This window comes from Mauremys reevesii, linkage group 4 (assembly GCF_016161935.1).
Source record: "Mauremys reevesii isolate NIE-2019 linkage group 4, ASM1616193v1, whole genome shotgun sequence".
Taxonomy (NCBI): domain Eukaryota; kingdom Metazoa; phylum Chordata; order Testudines; family Geoemydidae; genus Mauremys; species Mauremys reevesii.
The window spans coordinates 105,187,971-105,211,500 of record NC_052626.1 but is presented as its reverse complement, the minus strand read 5'-3'; the positions used below and the strand labels follow the sequence as shown (position 1 = coordinate 105,211,500).

Here is a 23,530-nt window from a genome sequence, read left to right as displayed (position 1 = left end):
CTCCTTGGGGGCGGAGCCAGAGCTCTGATCCCACCCTGGAGACTGGCTACAGCCCCGGCCTGATCCCCTCCCGTCCCTGCACCCGGGGGGCGGGGCCTAAAGCCCTGATTCCGTCTCCCACCCGCCGGGAAGAGGTGGAGCCAGTAGAACCCGAGTCACGTGTTGTTGATGACACGTGTCTCAGGCACGGGAGGAATGTGACGTTGCCCAGGAAGTGACATATGAAGGTGGTGACGTGTACGAGGTCATATAAGACGTTGGCTCGGCGCAGTCGTCGGCTGTGGGGGGCCGGAAGTGGTCAGGGGGGAGTCGCAGCTGGAGTGAAGCCTCCTCAGCTGGGAGGTCTGGGGCCCGTCTCGCCGCCGGCCCGTCGCCTCCCGGAGCCAGCCCCGGGCAGACATGGATTTCCGGGAGATCCTGATGGTGGCGTCTGAGCAGCAGGGGCTGAGCGCGGTGTCGGTGAGAGCCCGGGGGGGGGCAGGGGAAAGGCCGCGGGGGGGGCGCTGAGGAGGAAAACCCCGGGGGAGGCTTTCGTGAGAGCTGGGGGGGCCTGAGCTGGTAGGTGGGGCGAGGCGGGAGGGGGGCGGGGGGCCCCGGGCTGGGTCGGGGGGGGCGAGCTGGGGAGGTGCGGGGGGCCACGGGCCGGGCCGAGCCTTTGCTGTCATTGCCAGCCAAGAGTCTGTTGTCAGTTCCCTGGAGCAGCGCGGCGGGGCCCTTTCCAGCCCCGGCTCCCAGCGCTGCGGGAGCGGAGTGGGCTTGTCCTCCGCCGGCTCTGTCCGGCGGCCCGGAATGAGACGCGCATTCCGGTGAAATGTTTGCAGGGAGCCGCAGTTACTGGGGTCCAGGTGGGATCATCCTTTCCCTTGCGTTTAAAATAGAGTTGACGTTTGTTTCCAGTGTGGGACAAAGAGGCAGAAAGAAAGACCGTCCGGGAGCAGCGCACTTCCTAAGCAGCCCCAGATCTTTTCTAGCTTTGATCGCTGTGAAATGAAGGAGGCAGCTGTGGCAGGTGGAAGACTGCAGTGTGCTGGGATTAATTTCTTTTTTTTCTATGTAAAACATTTAAAACCAAATTAACGTCAGCCTTTGTTCGCTTTTACAACAAACAGAATAAAATCAGTTTTATGTGGAATTAATGTAGATTTGTGTATAAAATGAGCCAATTAATTGGTACACGTGAAGTCTGAAAGCAGGTAGGGGCAAGTAGCCTGGTGGTAGTACTGTGTTAGGTGGTTTGGATTCCCTGCTCCTGTCTCTGCTACCCTTGACTGGCAAGGGCTGAAATTACTTCTAACACAGTGTATCTGTTTGGCGGGGGCAAGGAACTTTTCTCATTTTCCAGCAGTGATCCCTCCAGCTAGCTAAGGAAATTTACTGTTGCTAAATACTCTAGTGGTCGTGTCCATTCTTCAGTCAGAGCTTTGAGGTTCTGTTTCCCTGGTGACATTTGATATCTTCACTTATCTTGGTGTAGACGTTGGGCTAGGGTGGAGGCATTTGCTTTTTGGTATTAGTGATGAATCAGCAATTGCAGGAAAAACAGAACCTTTAACTTTTGTCTTGACAGGTAATTCAAGACAAAATTTGCTTGTATGTTGTATTCTATCCCTAACACTGGATCTATTTCTGTCTTGTTAGTAGATAGATGTCTTGCACCTTTAAAATTGTCTACTCGGTTTTCTCCTGCAGTTTTAATGGAATACTTGTATTTGCTTCCTATCCTAAATAGTTGCATGTTGTTACTATGCATTGTTGAGACAGCTCTCATTTCCATATCAGAGGTTCTATACTATTCAAGGGCCCAGTCTTGCTCCTGTTGCTTTTAATAGGTGTTTAGCCATAGCCATTGTCTTCAAAGGAAGCTGGATCAGCAGGATTTACTTGCATGGTTAACTTAATTGTAGAGTGAAAAAATGCATTTCAGGTGTACAGGAGTTGAGGCTTCCTTGTCTCTCTGTGTTGATATAGGTAAAATTAGTGCAACTTCTGCTTGTAGGCAAGGCCATCTGTGTAGTGTGGAAGGGCTTAGGAAAGGTTGCTATTCTCAGTGAGGTGTGCGGGGGGGAACTCTGCTGTGTGGTCTTTTAGGTGCAGCTGCTAAGGTATAGGAGAGGCTATTTCTTGTGGGCTTCTGAAGATAGACATCTAAGGCACCCCTACCTGCTGTTGACTTCAAATGTAAGGGACAATGTGGTTTAGTGTGGTCTAGCAGAATAATTCCGGATTATAGAATTTACACATGCTATTGTGAGTTCTTTGCAAACCAGCAGGACAGTTAAGAACATTTTGTTTTATTTTTTTCTTTTAGAAAAACGTAAGAAATTATGTGACGAGAATGTTGAAGTTGTACAACTAAGGACTCACACTATGGAAAGTCAATTAAGTTATAGTTTCATATGCTAGGTAACTCTCCCCTGTCTGTGTATTCTCTGCAATATCATCTATACATCATGTTAAATGTACCATACAGAGTAATTAGCAAAACTTCCTGGCATATAAATGCCACAAATTCACAGCTAGATTAGTGTCTTTCTTAACTGACTTATTCCCTGAATTTTACTCAAGGAAGGCTTATTTACTATAAATAAGTTTTTAGTATGTGAGTGTTAATGAAGACAATATGTTCCACTTCATGACAATGAAAAAAAACAGGGTGCTGTGCATATGCATCTGATTTGTAGAAAAGTATATTTGTATTTTTTAGAACTAGTATGTGGTCTTTAAGTTAGACTGTATTGTAGTGCGTGCTCATTAGGGTCATAGATAAAGTGTGCAACTTCACTGTAGCCTTTTCCTGACTTCTGCTTTAACCTTAATGTTCTTGCAACATAGTTTTTTGGGTGGAATAAAGTCATTGGCAATGAGATTTTTAAAACTGGAAAACCAAAACTGGTTGCTTAATGTTGTCACTGAGGGAGTGCGGAAAGGCTGGGTATTTGAGCAGGTCAATTTAAGGGCACTGGCAAGCTTGCTCTGCAGTCTTTCCCATCTATGTATCATTCATTGGCTTCAAGACTTTACAGGGCTCTGAGGTGGAGCTGGGGATGAGGGTCTTGGGGTACAAGAGGGGGATCAGGTTGAGGGGTTCGGAGAGCAAGAGGAGGATCAGGGGATTGGGGCACGGAGGGGGTGGGGTGGTCAGAGGTGCAGGTTCCCAGTGACGCTTACCTGCAAGCAGTTCCTGGAAGCATGTTCCCCCTCCTGCTCCGAGGCGCAGCCAGGCAGCTCTGCGCGCTGCCCCATCTGCAGGTGCCATCTCTGCAGCTCCTGTTGGCTGGGAACTGCGGCCAATGGGAGCTGCAGGGGCGGTGGCTGCGGACAGGACAGCGCGCATAGCTGCCTGGCCAAGCCTCCACATACTAATTAGGAGCCGGAGGGGGGATCATGCCGGCTGCTTCCTGGGAGCTGTGCGGAGCAGGGCAGACCTCTGACTCCATTCCCCGGCGGGAGCTGAGGGACAGATTAAATGGTCTGATAGGCCGGATGTGGCCTTCGGGCTGTAGTTTGCCCACCCCTGATCTAGAGCCTCTGAATCCCAGACTTTTGAACTCCAGGCAACAATTCAGAGAGGAGGGGCTGTAATTGGGTCTAGCATAGAAACAGCTTGGCTCCAGTTTGGACCATAAATTGTTATTTTAGGAGGAGAAATTAAGGTGGGGAGTCTTCCTTGGAACTGGAACAAAAACACTACTTTCAAGTTCATCAGCCAGAACATTTGATCAGTCATTCAACATCCTTTTCTGGCTGCATAACTGGTGTTGGTTCTATCTATATGTTCGAATTTAAATATGCTTTTAGTAGAAAAGGTTTATAATTGCTTCATCCCATTAAGTCTCTAAGGAGTTGCCCTTTGCTAGAAGCCAAAGTGGTGTTCTCCATCACTTATTTATATAAAAGGTTATCTGTGTGAAAGTTCACTAAATTTGTCATTATCAAAAGAAAAATACTTTTTTCAAAAGAAATTAAGCACTTTTGTCAATAATGTTTAGTTAAAAACAGTGATAGTATAACAAATTACAACTCCTGTTTGCCAACTAATGCTGCTACATGACTGGTGGTTAGGTGGTCATCAAAAGCTTCAGTGGCGCAATAAGATTGCCAAAGACAGTCATAGACTGAACATCCAGCCAGATTGTCTTAAGGACTTAGCTAGAGATCAATTGGAGTGGTATTCGAGCTGCAAGGAGGCTGTGTCCCTTTGGAATTTGCATGGATGATGATGATGGTGAATGATATTATTGCATCATGTCCCAGTAAAATTGTATACCTGTTCATCTCCCCATAGAAAATCAAGTTCAGAAATAATAAAATGTGTTATAAGTAGTAGTTTAATTCAGAGAGTATTCCCATTAGAAGGTAAGAAGGGAAATGTTGGCTTTTTTAAAGAAAACTCCTTGTAAAGTTATCAGTAAATACAACCATGAGTATATACATCTGGGTAATGAGCTTATTAGACAGATATTGCCAAAAGTTTCCATAGCAGCTGCAGAAAAGTGATATGCCCCTTGTGGTGCAGCTGCAAGTACATATTTACCTGTGTGTTGTAGATATTGTGCTGTGCAGTGGTTTCAGTATTCAGCTCCAGCACAGGTTTCTAGTGTGACCTTGGGTAGGTCACTTAGGCCCAGATCCTCGAAAGTATTTAGGTGCTTAACTTCCATCGATGCCAATGGAAGTTCGGAACCTAAATGCCTTTCAGGATTTGGGCATTAGTACCTTGATCATGCACCATATTAATCAATGGGAGTTTTACCATTGACTTCAATGGGTGCAGGATTAAACTCTTGTCTCCATTTCCCCATTTGTGATAAGTGGAGACTTCTCTGCTTCACAGAGGTGTTCTTTGGCTTAATGAAGATAAAGTACTTTGAGATATTTAGATGGAAGATACTATAAAAGTGCAAAATATTGTATATGCAAAATAAAATTACAAACATTTTAACACACACTTTGAGAATAGTTACAACCAAAATCACCCCTTTATCTAGTTCTGTTCTCTGGCTGCTGCGAGGAACCTCTCATCGGTAACTGAAATGCTTAGGTTTTCAACCTTTTTTCATTTGCGGACCCCTAAAAAATTTCAAATGGAGATGTGGACCCCTTTGGAAATCTTAGACATAGTCTGTGGAGCCCCCAGGTTGAAAACCATTGTTCTATGGTAATGAAAACCTTTCACAGACCCCTTAGACATAGTCTTCAGACCCCAGATTGAAATCCACTGACAAGGGAGATCTCTTGTACTTCAGATGAAGGGCCAATCCTTATTATAGAGAATTTATAGAACACAGCAATTAGAAACCTGAAAGAGAATAGGACTTAAATCTCATGGAGGTCACCCAGAACTGAAACAACTTTCCTCCAGACCTGCACTGATTGAAGAGAGGTTATTTTATGGTAAACCACACTTAGATATGTGGTAAGTGAATAAATTGAACCATGTGGACTAGTGCTGATGGTTTTAAATGGCTGCAGTGCAAGTTAAATGCTGAAGAAGTAGCCTCCAGCAGAATTTGCAGAAACATGGATGTCAGTAACATGGTTTATAGTGCATCATTATAAAAGCCCCTTCCCTATAAAATTTCTTTCTATGACTGAGAAGTAGCACCAATGCACAAACAGCTATGAACAAGTCAAGCCAACAGAGCTTATAACCCAAAGTGTATACTTGAAAAAGGCTGTGAGCAGCTGAAGAGAAAAGACTTACTGGTGCTCATTGGAATGTGTATTACCTCCTCTCATGGGCAGTGGAAACTTTGGGCATGTTATTTCTGCATATGAAATACGAAGATGGGACCTGATGTAGAGTAAAAACATGACACGCCTACCCACAGTCAGTCCACACTTAGCGCTGGTCTGTTCTAGGGGCGGGGATTGACTTAAGATACGCAACTTCAGCTACAATACAGTACAGGAAAGTGCTTGGGGATTGATTAATCGCCCCCTGATAGATCAATTGTTACCTGCTGATCCAGTGGGTAATGTAGACCTGCCCATACAGGGTTCATATAACTGTATCTCACCTCATAAACCAGAGCCTAGAAATACCATCCTATTAGACCAGTGGTTCTTAACCTGGGGTGCACGCACCCCCTTGGGGTGCGAGATGCCCTTTCTGGGGGGTGTGAGACATGCCAGATATTTTTAGAAGGTAAATCATCGAAAACACAAATTAAGCACAGGCGCGTAAGTACAACTACTTTGTTTCATCAAACCTATGTATTTATTAACATAAATTTTTAACAATTACTGTAATATAAAAAAAATATATCTAAGTTTAAAGAACTGACCTACTTCAATGATTTTTGTTAAGGAGTGCGAGAACATATTTTGAGAACCAAAGGGGTGCAGGCTGCAGTAAAGGTTAAGAACCACTGTATTAGACCAACTTCTGTATGACAATGGGCAAGCCATAGGATGTGATATAAAATGCTGGTCTGGACTGAAGATTTTTGTTTTATTCTGAGCTTGATTTGCTTTCATAACTGAGCTCTAGGGTCCAGCAGAGTTTGTGACCAAAATGTATGTAGGGATCTGACTTTTCATTTTTTTTTTAATTAATCTCTATTGCTATGTAGAAGACACAATCAAGGGGAAATGACTATGGGAGGGAACAGTGAAACTCGCTATTGATAAATGTTGTCAAATGCATAAGCAGAAAAATATTTTTCTGTGATCATTTTTAGCTACCGTAATCTTTGGTTTTATGAAAATAACATGTATAAAATGTTCAGACTGATTTTTTTAGTTGTCCCTGTAAGCAAAGACATGCAAGACTCTGTTCAAGGAAATTTTCCAAATGAACATCAACTTTGAGGTTTTTGAATAGTTTACCTCAGTAGTTCTCAGCCATGAGTATGTGTAACCCTGGGGGTACACACAGGTTTTCCAGTAGGGGTTGGTTGGCTGTGGGCAAAATTCAGGGAGGATGAGGTAAAAATTAGCATGCTCTGAGCACGAAGGAGCCTCGGAGGAGGATGGTGAGGAAGAGAATATCTTCTAAGGATAAAGCTCATTAGTGGGATGAATAATTTTTTCAATACTTTAAGGGACACAATGTACAGTTGAGGAAAGGCGCTTCCAGTGCCCAGAAGATGAGCCTTGAAAATGTATCTTGTATTTTGTGAGAAAGCAAAGCCAATGTGGTACACTTCAGCAATATTTAGCCATGGAGCTGATATCAGTTGCTACCCTGAGAGATAATCAGTGTTTACAGTTTGAGAAGCACACTGTTCCAGAATAGCTTGACCTGCTCTTTTCTAAGGCTGTTTTTCCATTCCTTTGACAAACTTTCTGATAACCGTGTGAAACTTGATTGGTGTAGCTGCTGCTTACTTGGTAAAAAGTAGGATGTTCATGCTTATCTTGTCTGTCATTCCAGGAAACTGATGTTGGAGTAGCTCACAGTTTAGAGTAATCATTGTGTGGATGGTTCTGGAACAGCTTTGTGCTTCAGACCAACTGTTCATTTTTTAAATAGAGCTAAACTTATAAACCTGTTCTGGTTACTCATTTCACAATGCTTACAGAGAGAGTTTGAAGAAAATACTTTTTGGAGCAGAACTAGTGATTCATAACATGAGAAATACTGTAAATAATTTGAACAGTGTTTGGTAGCTGCATCTTCAAGATCAAATAGAAATGATATTTAGAAAGCTTCCTTGACTGGGAAACACTCATTTTAAAAATATTACTATATACTCTTGTACAAGTTCCCACACAAATGGTGTTGAGAGGGATTGCTTGTAATGCCGCTTATTCACCAGAAAGCAGTGTATTTTGCTGCATTGTAATACAGTGTTTAAAAATGCTTCTCTAACCCTTAATTTCTTTATAAGCCTTTCTAATTGTGATAGATCATTCTGCATTTGGCCCTGCTATACGTAAAGCATTTTTTGCCAAGAGGTCCTCTTGTACAAAGCTCTTAAACAAAATTTCTATTTTGTACATTCATTATTTTTTAAAATCATTTGTAGAAATTGAATGATAAATTTTCAAATGTGAATTTACTGTTGGTGAAATGTGTTATCAGCTTTAGGAATGAAATCATCCACAGAGCAATAATATAATAGGTAGTAGCAGTGCAGGGTTCTCTAAACTGCTCACCAGTGTGCGTCAACCTTGTTCTGGAAGGATCTCTTCTAAGAATGAGAGGGTAGTCCAGTCTTTGTCCTTTCAGTCTGAAACTGTCAACAAAAAGATCAGTCTTGATGATGTGTAAATACACCTCTACCCTGATATAAGGCGACCCGATATAACATGGGTTCGATATAACACGGTAACCCCTGGGCTCCGGCAGCGAGGCTTGGGCGGCGCTTTAAAGGGCCCGGTGCTCCAGCTGCTGCAGGGAGCCACGGGCCCTTTAAATCGCCTCTGGAGCCCTGCTGCTGCTACCCCCGGGGCTCTAGCAGCAGGGCTCGGGTGGCGATTTAAAGGCCCTGGGGCTCCGGCTGCTCCAGGAACTGTTTAGTTCCCCGGACATTTTATTTTGTACCCAACAGGAAAGTTGAACTACTAACAAAACTGCTATTGGTGCCTTTCAAATGAAGGGCCCAACCCTGGAAATCTTTACTTTCTCTAGTTGTCGTTACTAAGATGATTAGTCTCACTGATTTCAATTGCAAGTGCAAAGGATTGTTGTGTGTGTGAGTTAAGAGCTACTCAAAGGAGTAAGAGGTTTGCAAGAAGTTCTCAGATTGTGAAGATACATTTTATGCATAGACATATCTATCAGTAGATACATTCAGGTTGTAGAAAGCTCGTAAACTTGATGCTGAATGTCAGGTTTTGCTACTGAAATGAGATTGTGGTTTTTTTAGTTTTGCTTTAGCAATTTCAGGAATTACTAAAAGGCAACTTTTAAACAGCTGCTACAGGAGCCTTGCAGCTGGTGTTCTAAGAACCAGTTTTGTCTTAGTGCTTAGTAGAAATAATCCTCTGAACCTTGAATCTTAGTAAACATATTTGTTTTAACACATGCTCATATTTTTATATAGAACACTCAAAGCAATTGTGTTGGTATGTTGCAGTCTTCATCAGAAATTAGAGCTAAAAAACTCCAATTGGCCATATACTTAAGTATGAGTAAAATTACACTGCTAACCAGTTTTTCTACCTCCTAGGTATTTGGCCATCGATTTCTTTTTCCAGATGTTACCCAGTACAATGATTTCTTAAATTAAGTGTCTTGGTGGTGATATTTGTTGAATGAGACTAGCCACCCCCCGGTGATGGTGTGTTTCAGCATGCTGCCAGCTGTAGGAATACTTACGGTTTCATATATGGCAGGATTTCAGCTCACTTCCCCAGGCAATTCTTTCAAATGAGGGAAATCTCAAAATTTTACAGAGTGATTTTGTTTCACCTAGCAGTCCAGTTAGCTAACGGCTTTTGCTTATTAGCAGAAAGGAAGATATACACTCTCTAAAATTACCTTTCTTTTCTTTGGGTTCTCCCAGCTGCTTTTGGATTTAACAAATTTCCCCTATTTCACTTAGCTTATCCATTGTCACCTTTGTTTTCTTCTCTAAACCTTTTTAGTTTGAAGTGTGTCTTTTATATAAGGGAAGACGTTCCAGTAATCCCCTAGTTTCTCCTTTTTACTTCTTCCACTCCTTGGAAGTTCTGTGTGATAGTAACCCGTAAGCCTCGAACTAAAATAACATCAGTTTCACACCTTTAATTATGTCAGAGCAAATCTTTGTGTGGTCACACATTTTGGATTAAGAGTATCCTATTTGGATGTAATGTAAATTGATTTTTTACCAAATTAAATTACATCCAAATAAATTATTCTTAATCTGACAGTAGGGTCCACACACAGATTTACATCAAAAATAACTAATCGTATAAAATAGAGCCAACATAGTTATATTGATTCCAGTTTGTATGCAGGCAGACAAGGAAGGCTGAATGAAGCCTGTAAACTCTTTTGATCTGGAAAGGGGGAGTCATCCAAGAGTGAGGTGTATTGCCTCACTCTCCAGACAAAGGCTCGTGTGTTGTGTGTGGTACTCCTTTCCCCTACTGAGTGTAGAGCTGCATCTGGGTCCATTCTAATGGCTGTTTCTACTAGACCACTGGTGTAGCTATTGCACATGTTGTCAATCTCCCTCCTTTTCTCACTTTTTTTCCTCTTCATCCCTTCTGATTTTCTTCTGTCCTCTCTTTTGGTCCATTTCCTCCTTTCTGGTTCCTTGTCCATTTTATGCCCAGAATGGCTCATTTTGTACATAGGACCTGTTCCTGGGCAATGCTGAGCTGCCTCATTTCTTGTTGGAAGTCTGTTGCTTAATGAATATTGCCTTTCATCGTTAACATATTTAAAGCCAGATAAATCCCTGTTACTAAGGTTTTGTCTACACTAGCACTTTTGTCAGCAAAACTTTTGTCGGTCAGGGGTCTGAAAAAACACACTCGTGACTGACATACATTTCACCGAGAAAAGCACCAGCGTGACCAGCGTGATGTTGGCAGGCGAGCGACTCCTGCCGACATAGAGAGGCTGCATAGGAGACTTTACAGCGGCGCAGGTGCAGTGGTACAGCTGTCCGTAGTGTAGACAGCCTAAACTTCTCATTGATTGTGATTTTCCCATTTAGTAAAAATGGCTATATATATTAAAACCTTTGTTTTCTTCTGACCAATTTGCTTTCTCTTTGCAGAAAAGATACAGTTTGGCAGTAGGCCCTCCCAAAAAAGATCCAAAAGTCAAAGGTGTCCATTCTGCAGCAGTGCAAGCTTTTCTGAGACGGAAAGAAGAAGAAATTAGAGGAAAAGGTACCTGTTAAAGTTGTTCTGAGTATTCCCTACTGGAGAAGAGCTCCTTCAGTGACTCTCTTTGGGACATTTTTACCCTACTCCTTACGTGCCTTTGAATATCATTGTTATAGGTCTCCATTCTTTGGAATGTCCTTACATAATTGCTGTGGAGTCAGAACCCACTGTAGAGCAGTGATCCTCAGGGCTGCGCACATTCTCCTTTGTGAATCCAAATGTTTGCTCAGCAGCACTTCCGCACTCGCTGTCAAAGCAGCCAGAAAGGACTAATAGCATGAACCAGGAGCAGGCACGAGGAATTGTTCTGAGCTTTTGTACAGCTTTTAATATTGAAAAAACTGTATTTAACAGTGTCTGAAAGTGACAGAAAGCCAGGATTCCTGACTTTACATCACAATATTGTGCCTTTAAAAATTAGACACACTAACCCCATCTGGATTAATTTTAAATCTTTTGGCTATAGACTTTATTCAAACCATTGGTGTTTTAAAGTTGTGTGTATGTTCCCTATAGTTGTTGTTGTTCAGACTGAATGGTAGCCATGTTCTTCATAATATTTACTTAATCCCTCTGGAATTCTTCATCTCCAGAAATTTAGATTAGACGTGACTGAAAAATCTTTTCCTGATATTCTTTTACAGAACTAGAGGCAAAAAGGAAGAAGGAGGAACTTCTAGCTAAGCGTATTGAACTGAAACATGACCGAAAAGCAAGAGCTATGGCTTCACGGACAAAGGACAACTTTTATGGCTATAATGGCATTCCTATTGAAGAGAAGCCTAAAAAGAGGCAGACTTGTGAAAATGTCAATCAGTGCACAGATGCAGAATATATGACAGAAGATGAGGCAGAGCTGTTTGAATACAGTCAGACTGAATCTGAGCATGAACCAGAGGACTATGAAGAGAAACCATCCAAAGCTGCAGTGAAACCAAAGGCACCACCCAAAAGTGCTCCTACCCCTATGAACTTTGTAGATCTTCTGAGGCTGGCTGAAAAAAAGCAGTATGAACCAGTAGAAATAAAAGTAGTGAAAAAGACCGAAGAAAGGCCAAGAACAGCAGAAGAATTGAGAGAAAAAGAATTTTTGGACCGGAAAAACAAAAAAGGGGAAATCCAGAAAGAGAAAAAAAAACCTGAAAAAGAGATTAAGAATGTAACTGCATCAAGTTCTTCAAATAAAGTGTTTTCTCATAAAGAGTTTATAAATGCAAAACTTAGCAAAAACTCAGTGGATAAACGTTCCTCTTCAAAAGGCAGTTTTCCTTCTCAGTGTGGTCCTGATAAGAAATCCAGTGGGCCTGTGTTTAGCGACAAACATGCAAGGTCATCATCTTCCTCCAAATCCAGTCAAGTGGAAAAAGCAAAAGTTACACAAAATGGACCTTTAAAAGGCTCATCGAGTGGCATCCATAGTAAATCTTCAGTCAATGGAGTAGGAAAACTTGGGTCAAGCGCACATACACCAAGCTCAAAAGCACCCACTAATGGGGCTCAGAAACTACAATCTGCTAAAGAACCTAGTCTGAAAAAATCTACTTCTGTCCATACAAAACTGGGTAGTGCAGCACCCCCTCAGCATGAAATTGTTAAAAATTCCAGCTCTGGGCGGCCGGGGAGCAGTGCGGGGATGGGCGGGCCCGGGCGGCCGGGGAGCAGTGCGGGGATGGGCGGGCCCGGGCGGCCGGGGAGCAGTGCGGGGATGGGCGGGCCCGGGCGGCCGGCCAGCAGTGCGAGGATGGGTGGGCCGGGGAGCAGTGCGGGGACGGGCGGGCCCGGGCGGCCGGGGAGCAGTGCGGGGACGGGCGGGCCCGGGCGGCCGGCCAGCAGTGCGGGATGGGCGGGCCCGGGCGGCGGCCAGCAGTGCGGACGGGCGGGCCCGGGCGGCCGGGGAGCAGTGCGGGGATGGGCGGGCCCGGGCGGCCGGGGAGCAGTGCGGGGATGGGCGGGCCCGGCCGGCCGGCCAGCAGTGCGGGAACGGGTAGGCCAGGGAGCAGTGCGGGGACGGGCGGGCCCGGGCGGCCAGGGAGCAGTGCGGGGACGGGCGGGCCCGGGCGGCCGCCAGCAGTGCGGACGGGCGGGCCGGGGCGGCCGGCCCGCAGTGGGGGGACGGGCGGGCCCGGGCGGCCGGCCAGCAGTGCGGACGGGCGGGCCCGGGCGGCCGGCCAGCAGTGCGGGGACGGGCGGGCCCGGGCGGCCGGCCAGCAGTGCGGGGATGGGAGGGCCCGGGCGGCCGGGGAGCAGTGCGGGGATGGGAGGACCCGGGCGGCCGGGGAGCAGTGCGGGGATGGGTGAGCCTGCGCGGCCAGGGAGCAGTGTGAGGACAGGACCTGGAAAGTCATTCAGTTCAAGCGTGGGACCTGGGCGACCAGGCAGCAGCTCAGTTGCACCTCCAAAACCTAAGTGCACTGTTGTATCAGAAACAATCTCATCTAAAAATCTAGTCTCCAGACCAAGTAATGCACCAATGAATGGAACGAGACCTTCTCCAGGGCATAGACCAGTGTTTCATCCACAAGGTATGCTGTTTTCAGCAAATAATGTTTTGTGTTATAAATGTTTCATGCATTACTTGTTCCACATTTCTGAGGTTGAAGTTGATCGGAATTGCCAGTGAATTGTAGATAGATTTTTCTAAGTGTATCTGATAGCCAGAGTTGCATTCTGAAGAGTGCAACTAAATAGCAGTATGACTTTTTCTCTCCCCTTGCCACTCATTGCAATATTTCTTTCCTTTTCACATAACGCTTACACCCAAGAAAATAAGATCCTTGGGTAGGTGAGGTCTTTTCCAGGGAAAGAGAGAGAACAAAATTAAAAAATAGAAAGGAAGGAGGGAGGAGTCCAACTAACCAAAAAAAATGTAATTGGCTCTTTTCAGGTAACTTTTATAAACACGAGCTGCTTTTTAAGGATAGGTGGGTGAGTAGCAAAGGGGAGAGAAATGAAGGATTCCTGAGGCCCAGGTGCCATTTAAAATTGTGATTAATTAAATTTTAATAGTGCCATCTGTTCAAGGATTTCAAAGCACTTCATAAACAGTAGGTCCCACAACAAACCTGTGAAGTATGCGTAGCAAGTGTTGTCTGGATTTACTGTACCTTTTTGGCGTGGGGAAGTGAAGTTTAAAAAATAAATTTCTTTGTAGTTGTAAATAGGATAGCAATTTTGCAAACCAGTGTATTTGAAATTCCACGGTTGAGCAAGTATGCAGGCATACATTTACCTTTCATTCTGGCAGTTCCTCTGGGATGCAGTTGACTATAATGATGGGAAACTTGGATTGTACGTGGAGCTTAGAGGAAATATTTCCTCTTGCTGAGACTCTTGGAATGTCCAAATCAGTTGTTTTTTTTAAAAAACTCAGTCTTGCGGCCCAGAGCTGCAAATTGTACTCCAAATCATAGATATACCTGCACTGAGTCCAGTGAAATCATTTATTTATCAAGGAGAAATAAAAGGAGAGAAGTAATGGGGAGGAGCATAAATAGAAAAATAATAAAAATAATAATTTCAGTAGTGAAGATTATTTTGTGACAAATGGGTTACAGAAGTTGTAAATATTTTTACTCTTTCTGTTTAGGTCTTCCAAGGCCTTCTCTTCCACCTATAAGTTATAAAAGGCAAATAGAAGATGATGAAGAATATGATTCTGAAATGGATGATTTCATTGATGATGAAGGGCAACCCCAGGAAGAAATATCAAAACATATTCGAGAAATATTTGGCTATGATCGGAATAAGTAAGAGAAATTAAGATGTAACAATATTTTCATGTCCTGCATTAATTTTGTTTGACCAGCTCTTTTCTTCTGAAACTGTAAATTGTTAAACACTTTAGGGGAATTCTTTATTACAGCTTCTTCTAACAGGCTAGAACTGATCACAGAACTAAAAATTAATGGTAGCTTAGTTACAAGTGATCATTACTTGAGCACATTTAAAATGTGCAAACAGAAGAAAGTCCAAACCAGTAGTATATATATATACTTGATGCTTTAACAGAGCCAACTTTACAAAGCTGAAAACAATTATGAGCCAAATCGGCTGGAAGGAAGAATTTAATCAGAAAAAATGTGAATGATAATTGAGGATCATTTAAAAACATCTTACTAAATGCTCCACAATCCACCAACTGAGGTGGAAGGTCATGGTGGTTAAAAAAACCAATTTGATTTAGAGGGGAAGTGAAGGCAACTATATTGATGAATATAAATTGAAAGTTAGGAATTATAGAAAATTGATAATGAAAGCAAAGGAACACAAGGAAAAATCTGTAGCCAGCAGAATTAAGGACAATAAGAAGGACTTTTTAAAATACTTTGGAAACAAAAAGAATCCTGACAATGTTATTGGTCTATTACTAGATGGAAATGGTAGAATGATCAATAATCAGAAAAGACAGAAGGGTTCAATAATATTCTTGTTCTGTATTTGGGGGGGAAACATGAGATCATCTAATCACATGGTGATTACGCGCTTTCCATTCCACAAGTATTTCTGGAAGGTGTTAAACAGAAGCTACTAAAGTTAGACATTTTTTAATCATCAGGTCCAGATAACTACCCTCCAAGATTTTTTAAAAAGCTTGCTAAGGAGCTCACTGGACTGTTAATGTTGATTTTCAATAAGTCTTAGAGCACTGGGGAAGTTCCAAGATGAGGAGAAAGCTGATGATGTGTCAAGTTTAAAAAAGGGTAAATGGGATGTCCTGGGTAATTATAGGCCTGGCAGCCTGATGTGAGTCCCAGGCAAGATACTGGAGTGGGTGATATGGGTCTCGATTAACAAACACGTAAAGGAGGGAATGCAGTTATGCAAATCAACATGGCTTTATGGAAGATAGATCAAACTGACTTGATATCTCTTTTTTTCTTGAGATTACAAGTTTGGTTGATAATAGTAATAGTGTTGCATAATATATTTAGACTTCTGTAAGGTATTTGACTTGGTATTACATGACATTTTGATTAAAAAACTAGAATGATATAAAATTTTGTAGTAATGAAACATAAATTACAAAATTATCAATTCTTCGAGTCGCCGTATGTGATAACGGACAATACGTATTTCCAGCCCTGTGGTACTTAATGCTTTCTATGGAAGCCTGTAGTATTTCACAGTCTCTTCTAAATATTTATGCTCTATATTCAACATCATAGTATCTTGTTGCCCAAGTGTAAAGCTCTGTAGCTAGCTCTTCAATTTATGTTAACTGTTCTGTCAGAGGGTCAAACCTCTGATATATTTGTTTCATAGAGCAATTAACATGTGCGACACACTGACCCAGAAATTAAACCTTTTATTTGCCTTGTTTCATACTCTGCCTCCTTTCTTAAGGTATACTCCTCTACCCCGATATAACGCGACCCGATATAACATGAATTTGGATATAACACAGTAAGATTTTTTTGGCTCCCGAGGACAGCGTTATATCGGGGTAGAGGTGTATTTTTAAACTTAATGATATTTCAAAAGCCTCAGTTTTTCTTGATAAAACAACATTTTCTTTAACAGTGTGGCAACCCTAATAGAGCTGCCATGTAAGCATAACCCACTGTCTGAATTAATTAGTGTGAATAGTGTCAAGTGAACATTTTTGACCTGAAGATTTGTGAAGAAGTATTATCCTCTTCTGCTTGCAATTGTTCTTTCACAGCTGTCTTACCTATCAGTATAGCTGTCATTAAAATATCATGACAGTTCAACCACAAGAGGTGACCCCCTCAAACTGTTGAATTGTGTGAAGGAGGAAGCAGATGCCTACTTTGTTTCTACTTGACTTTCATTTGTCTTTTTTTGTGGATGGGAAGGAAGGTGGGTAACTAAACAGTCCAAAGTCCCAGGTGAGGAAAAGAGCAAAACTATTCAAATAAGAGATTAAAAAAACCTGGCATATTGTCAAGAGCTTTTCTTTTACAGTGTTGGGCTAGTGGTTCAAAGACTAAATCGTATGGATACATTTTTTATTTTCTAATGAATACTAGGAAGGATTTCAGCCTTTTCCATATTATGCTGTTATGGACACCTGGACCTTCAACAGCAGGTCTGGTATAGTTAGTACTGCAACAGAAACAAAACAGAATGAGCCGTGTCAGGTGTTCTGCATAGGACAGGACATGCTTTCTGTAATTCACTATTGAACATGGGTTAACAAGTACTCGGTTAAGTAAGTTAAAGTATGCTTATTATTCAGCGGGTTAAAACTTGAGTTTAATTTTTTGGAGAAATGTAATAAGGTATCTATCAGGATAATCTTTTATTTTAAAAAATCTTGCCTATTCTTAATTCAACCATATGTATTAGTGTTGATTAGCTCTAATTTTTGTTTCTCATTATATTGGATTAGATATAAGTATTTTCTTTCAGATATAAAGATGAAAGTGATTATGCCTTACGTTACATGGAGAGCAGCTGGAAAGAGCAACAGAAAGAGGAAGCCAGGAGGTATGAATTAGATTTAAGTTTTGTTAGTAAGAATTTTCTTCTGCTTACTACTAGAACCTTTGTCATGCAGCTGAGTTAAAATGGACATTTTTCAGGTGAAATTTGGTCCTAAATATAAACTTTGTGAAAACGGGCTTACATAAAACTTAAGGCCAAATGTCTTCCATAAGTGTCTTATAGTTCCAGTCAAAAAATGTTAACAAGCCTTGTGGTTTATCACTTAAATATTGTAGAATGTTTTTAATTCTTGAGAGCTGGGGAAAGGAATTGACTAGTAAATGCATATATAAACATCGTCCAGACACAGAAATGCAAAATATAGTAATAATAAAATAATGAAAAATGAAGCAGATTTTTGAATTTCAGTCATGCATATCTGGGGCAGCTCTTTAGTGGCAATATATGACACAGGCCAACAGTCTGTAGTAGATTTTTATCATCTGCATGGTTTGAAGGTGAATGTGGTGCGGTTATAAAATCTAATCAGTGTTTTACCCCAGCTACTGAGTACTGGGACTCAAACATGGAGACAGAGTTGCGCACGTTTCCTGTTTCCATTATTGGGCCTTAACGTTGTCCTTTAAAAGATGTGTTAAGTATTGCATACTTGCAACTTCTCACCAAGGTTGGTCAGTAGGTCTTGATTGCTTCCCCAGGTACAGCTACTCTTCCCACAAAGTTAATCAGCCTGTAATATAGAGTTATGGGGACCAACTGTCCAATCGATTACTGGAATGCTACACAGCAGCTGCTCTTCACTAGATTTTGTGATTGGGACCATGAAACAAGGGTTTTTCAGTGTTGATCACTTGGCTCCCTGTTCAACTGTTTTTGAAGGTTTAGATGCTCCCCTTAAAAATCTAAGGGAAGAGTTGTATTAACTGTAAAGCACCTGTGCAAAATATCTTTTTCTCTCTACCCCAAAATGCTTTTAACCAAATATCCCAGGCTTGTTGTGCATCCTTCAAGTGGAGAGAGATCTTTCTAACCTAACAAACCTAAAATTCTGGGTACCATGCAGCTTTCATTTAAAAAGAAAAATATCTTATGCCAAACTTCAATTATTTGAATACTTGGGGTATTTAATACTTTAAGTTAAACTCTAAATTTGGGTTAGTTACTTTTTCTACATGAAAAGAAGAGCAGGAGTTATACACATTAATGTCTCCTGGGTAGCAGTGTGTAAAGGATTTAGTATCTTCTCTTATTTGGCAGTTTGAGACTTGGTGTCCAAGAGGACCTAGAAGAGCTGAGACGTGAAGAGGAGGAATTGAAACGTAAGAGGCAGGCAAAGAAGCTGAGGACACGTTAACTGATTTACAGTGGTTTTGTTCTGTTTTTCTACTATCCTGGTCACCCCTTTGCCTCAATATTTCAGCTCCTCTTATAGTATAACTTCTGTTTTTATTTGCTTATTGGTGAGCAAGAAAATATGTAAAGGGAGGAGAGGGCATAGAAAAACAAGGCTTTAGTTTGACCCTAAAATATTTATTTTTAATACTTGCCAGGGTTAATTTTTTACAAAAAGAAACTAATGCAGATTTTTGGAATAAAAGCTATTAATGAATGTTTCCATTGACTAAATTAGTTCAAAATGCCAGCAGAAATATTGACTAACTATGCACTGGCTTGCAAGATTTCTGTGGGCCCATACACCAGTAAATCAGACTTGCATTCTTCGTTTGACATGTGGGGGAAAAAAAGATGAATGCCATTTATGTTCCTTAGTTACTTTTGAGAGATAAAAGTACTGCTTTGTATCTTAAATCTCTTGGATTAGGATCCCTCAAAATATTGAAATATCATCTTCTGTTCAAAACAGCTTGGTTGTAAATTTCAGCCATTGCCAGTAATGTTTAAAGCAATAAAATATGTTTTTCTGATTTGAGAACCTTGTGTCTTAACAAAAATAGTAATTAAACAGAAGAACCTTTTGATTTCTAAAAAATGCTTGTCATTCATTATACCTTGCATTTAGCAGTGTGACCAAGTTTACATTGGCATTTTTTATGTCTGGAATGTCAATGCCAACTGATTTCAGTAAAACACAAATAAACATTTTTCTTGGAAAATAGGAATTTGCAGCGTTTGTATATAACTAGTGCTTTTTAGCTCAAGCAAATGCTTAGGAATTTTTTTCTGCCCTGCAAATCTTAAAATTGATTTTACAGTTTCATCTGTTTTTACACGTTGAGTGTATAGTACACTTTTATGTTTTCTCTTGCATTAAAAATCAGGTTTTTATAAAATATGAAGCAGTTATTTATGCAAGCAGTTGCAAAGTCTGGAAGAGTACATTAGAATGAAGTTGTGTGAAATACAGAATTTTCAGATTTTTTTTATGATCAAGGCAAGATGCATTTGCAGTTCCTCTGAGATAGCAAATAACTTTGCAGTTGTCATGCTGAATTCAACTAGTGAATACTTCTGATTTAATTTTAGCGAACCAAAAATGTATATGTAATGTGTATCAAGAGAGTTCCGCCCTCTATTTTGATGCCCATTTTGCACCTTTATTTCAAGCTATGCACTACAAAGATAAGTTTCCTCTAAGTAAATAAGCGTGTAAACAATAGGCACACGGTTCATCTAAATCTGCAGAGATTGCACTCTGGGTTCACAGCCCTAATCTAATGATGCATTACTTTTTATCCCGCATGCTACATAGTGTGTGGTCTCATCAAAGAGCCAGTCACTGCTCTACTCTGCTTCAAGCATTAGCTCTCCATTAGTAGTCCTTCTACCATTAGATACTTGAACTGTTGCTAACCTCTAATGCTAGAAGCAATGGGCAAAGAGTTACAAGGTTATTGGGGGTAAGTGGAAGAGACTGGCCAAGGAATAAGGAGGAGGTGGCAGAAGAGAAATTGCATGCAAAATGAGTAGATACACAAGGCAGGAAAGGACGTAGCCTACCAGAGAGCATTTCTTGTCATTGCTGCCTCCAGAAACACCAATTCTGGCATCAAAGTGGAAGGACCAATATTGGCAGCAGGTGACCTGACTCACTCTAAGGAAAAAAGGGGCATTGTCCTTATTATAAACTGTTTTTGGCAGTGGTGAAGCATTCCATCTTTTCAACACATTGCTAAAACGAATGAACCCTTTGGATAGTGGTTACAGGTTTGTGTAGTAGTAATTGACAGAGATACCCAAATGAAGGTAATTAACAGTGCGCCTCTGTATTTTTGTAAAAAACTGTTATATTGCATAACATAGAAACTGATCCATCTCTATTGTACTTGCTATACACACACACACACACACACACACACACACACACACACACACACACACACACACGATACTGTAACCTGATTGGCTGATTATTTACATGCCATTGTATGTTTGCTCTGCTTAATGGGACCAGCTGAATTGTTTGCTGTAGTTTCTAGAATTATCTACTCAAGACAATGAATGTTGGGACCATGACCAAGTGGCTGTTCATTTTTTTAAACTGAATTGAACCTCTAGATCTTTGTCAGCCCAGATAACTATATTAGCCACGAACAATCATCTGAATTGTTGAAAAAAACTTTGAAAATGAAAAACGTATTCACTGTTTGATCCACTGACATTTTTTAAAGTGTGTATTAGAAAATGACACTTCTGAAACATTCAGTTTAGAGCTAAATCTGCCTTTCAGATAAAAATAGGTGAAATAAAGCCCTGATTATTCTTTTTTTTACTTCTGTAATTGGCAGAGATGCTGTAATTAACCACTATTGCAAGATTATTTCAACTCTTTTATCTTGAAAGCACCGTGTTGTCATTTGTCTTGTAGAAGATGACTGGAATATTGTCTCCATTGCCAGCCTTCCTCAAACAATGTACACCTTGTGCTGTATTTGTTCCCTCATAAAATAATTATTGTTTAATTTTTTTTATATTTCATATAGAAATTTAATTCACTCTTTGCAGTCAAGACCTACTTTCTCATAGCTAATATGGGTTACTAATTTTTTTTAAACTTTGTACAAGTTACTAGATTTTAATTAACATGTCTTTGTACATTTACTGCATTCTTACTGCTTGTAAATCAGCTAGGAAAGTATTAAAAAATTATTTTATATCCAAAAATCTGTTTACTCTCTACCAGATAATTAATTTTATTTTGTTAATGTAGTCAATATCTGATGAGACTTCAAAAGACTTTAAAGTAAAAAACAAACAAAAAAACACCCCCATTGCCTATTCCTGCTTATAAGGATTACATGTTAAGCTAGTGACGTTCATCATAATTAAACGTTTATTTTGGTTTTTAGATTTAAATTCAGTGTTTGAAGATGTGCCTTTTTTTTTTACTAAATTGGGTCTAAAAAAATCTATTCATGAATGTAGGAGTATAAAAAAAAAGTACAGATTAGTCTGTTTCTGCTATCACAGATGACAGATCTTTAAACTTGATAGTCTGAAATGATTAGTTTTCATAAAATCCAGGTCAGGCTTCGACTGCACAATTACAGTAACTATTTCTTTACCTGTATTACTAAAAGAAATTAAGGGCACTTTGTATTAGACTTTTTGAAAATGTTTTGTATTTACAATTCAGCTGTGATTATACACCACAGCACTGTCCTCGGGCGGTCAGGGTAGTGCATCACAGGAAGCCTTAGTGTGCAATTCTGTGCTGTGCTTTAAAGTAGAAATTTTTCAAAGTAGATGAAATCTCTTCACTGGAGTCTGGAATTATTTTTGTGTAAACCCCGAAATTGTGCGGGAAAACTTTTTTTTTTCATTTTGAAACCTAATTAGTATCTGAAGCATATTTCCCAATACAGCAGGAGACCAAAACAGAGAGAGAAAATATATGGAGAGAGACTGGTGATTAAATTGTGATGAATATACTTGACTTTTATTTATTCTGGTGCGTGTGATGCAATATTGAATTGTCAGTGTGTAATTGAATGCTTTCTGTTTTAGCCTATGATTTTCTTTGGGGGTTTCATTTGTGCACAGAGTCTTTTTACAAAATGTGACAAATCAGGTAAAAACATACATAACTGTTTTCTGGGTGCTGTCAAGAAAGTGTATACTTTTACATATGCTGAGTGCAGATAAAAGTTTTGCATATTATGTATATAATAAATTACAGGTATTAAACATTTTATTTATCTTTGTCATTGGTTTGCATTAATTTATATACAATTTATGCTATTTTTTTCCTCCTAGACTCCTTACAAGATACTAGGTGAGCCCCAGTTGTCCTAAAGGGGAAGAAAGTGATCAGAAGTGCTCATATAGCCAATCTGAATGTATGGAAATCTAGCAGAGTAACTCAGCCATTCAGGAAAGCAAATTTTGAGACTGCACAGTGACAGGCCATCCCTCCACTCAGCACTGACTCCATCCTTATGCCCAATGTATTTATAATGAGACTTTTTGCCTAGTTTTGCTGACAAGAATGATGCCCACAGGGGAAGTGGAGGAACAGTGAGCCATGCACAGTTTCAGGTCTGATTATGACAAAGCTTTTGTCCTGTTATTGACCAGCTTCTGAAATATAAAAGATTTGGAGCCTGTTTCTCCATTGCCTCATCCCTCATGGTGGTTCACTTTTATGAAAATTGGGTGTAAATCAGTACTGTTCTGATTTGGTAGCAATTTACGCTCCTTGCATGAGAGTAAATGAATACACAGGGTGCAAAGTAGTGGTAATCAGGCCATCTGCTTCCTTTTTTGGGGAGAACAGAATGGGTTAGTGCTTTTGGGGTACACTTAGAAGCAGAAACTTACACCAGGGGAGGTCATATTTTGCCATTTTAATATTGAATAGTGTCCTGTTAATACCGTGTTTTGCTTTGAAGCTGTGGGTTTCCAGGTGTTGTTCCCTTTTCTGCAGCTTAACTGCAAGTTAATTTATTTAAAATAATTTGTAAGATTTCTTGATCACTAGATTCTTGGTTACACTGAGCATATTGCATTGTAATTTTGTCTTTGTGCAGGGATGTAATTAGTTTCCTGGGGTAACTGGGCCTATTTAATGTCAAGCCTTCCCTGCCTGTGGCTGGCTTTTTATGGCTACAGTCAGTCAGCGGCTTTCCCCAGAACAGATCTGGCACTCAGGTTGCCTTTGGAAACTTCATTTACAGCTCTCTGCACTGGTGTCAGCTGAACTGTTTCCATCCTCTCCCAACTGACTTCCCCCCCACCATTTCCTCTAGATTGGTAAGTTTTTTCAGGTCAGCCCATGCATTTCTGGTGCTGTTTGTGCCCAACTCCTCCATTTTCCTCTTTTGGTGAAAAGCAGGCCACTAGTGCTTATTTCCCCCCCGTCTGGATGGACTTGTCCTGTGGATTAAGTTTG

At 40.8% G+C, this 23,530-nt stretch overlaps 1 protein-coding gene across 1 annotated transcript; it reads left to right on the top strand.

Moving 5' to 3' along the window:
- The first annotated feature begins 239 nt into the window (after positions 1–239).
- Positions 240–22,330, top strand: SPTY2D1 (SPT2 chromatin protein domain containing 1). The gene is made up of 8 exons (XM_039533180.1): positions 240–459; positions 10,662–10,776; positions 11,418–12,569; positions 12,641–12,820; positions 12,999–13,295; positions 14,360–14,519; positions 17,146–17,223; positions 18,439–22,330. Exons 1-8 carry the CDS (start codon positions 400–402, stop codon positions 18,533–18,535), a joined length of 2,139 nt encoding a protein of 712 aa, XP_039389114.1. The 5' UTR covers positions 240–399; the 3' UTR covers positions 18,536–22,330.
- Positions 22,331–23,530: the final 1,200 nt, after the last annotated feature.

Bases quoted from the DNA above. Each gene is read 5' to 3' on its own strand.
- SPTY2D1 (XM_039533180.1), top strand. From the start codon at position 400: ATGGATTTCCGGGAGATCCTGATGGTGGCGTCTGAGCAGCAGGGGCTG. The intron at 460-10,661 runs GTGAGAGCCCGG...TTCTCTTTGCAG, and splicing joins AGGGGCTGAGCGCGGTGTCG to AAAAGATACAGTTTGGCAGT. The intron at 14,520-17,145 runs GTAAGAGAAATT...ATTTTCTTTCAG, and splicing joins TTTGGCTATGATCGGAATAA to ATATAAAGATGAAAGTGATT.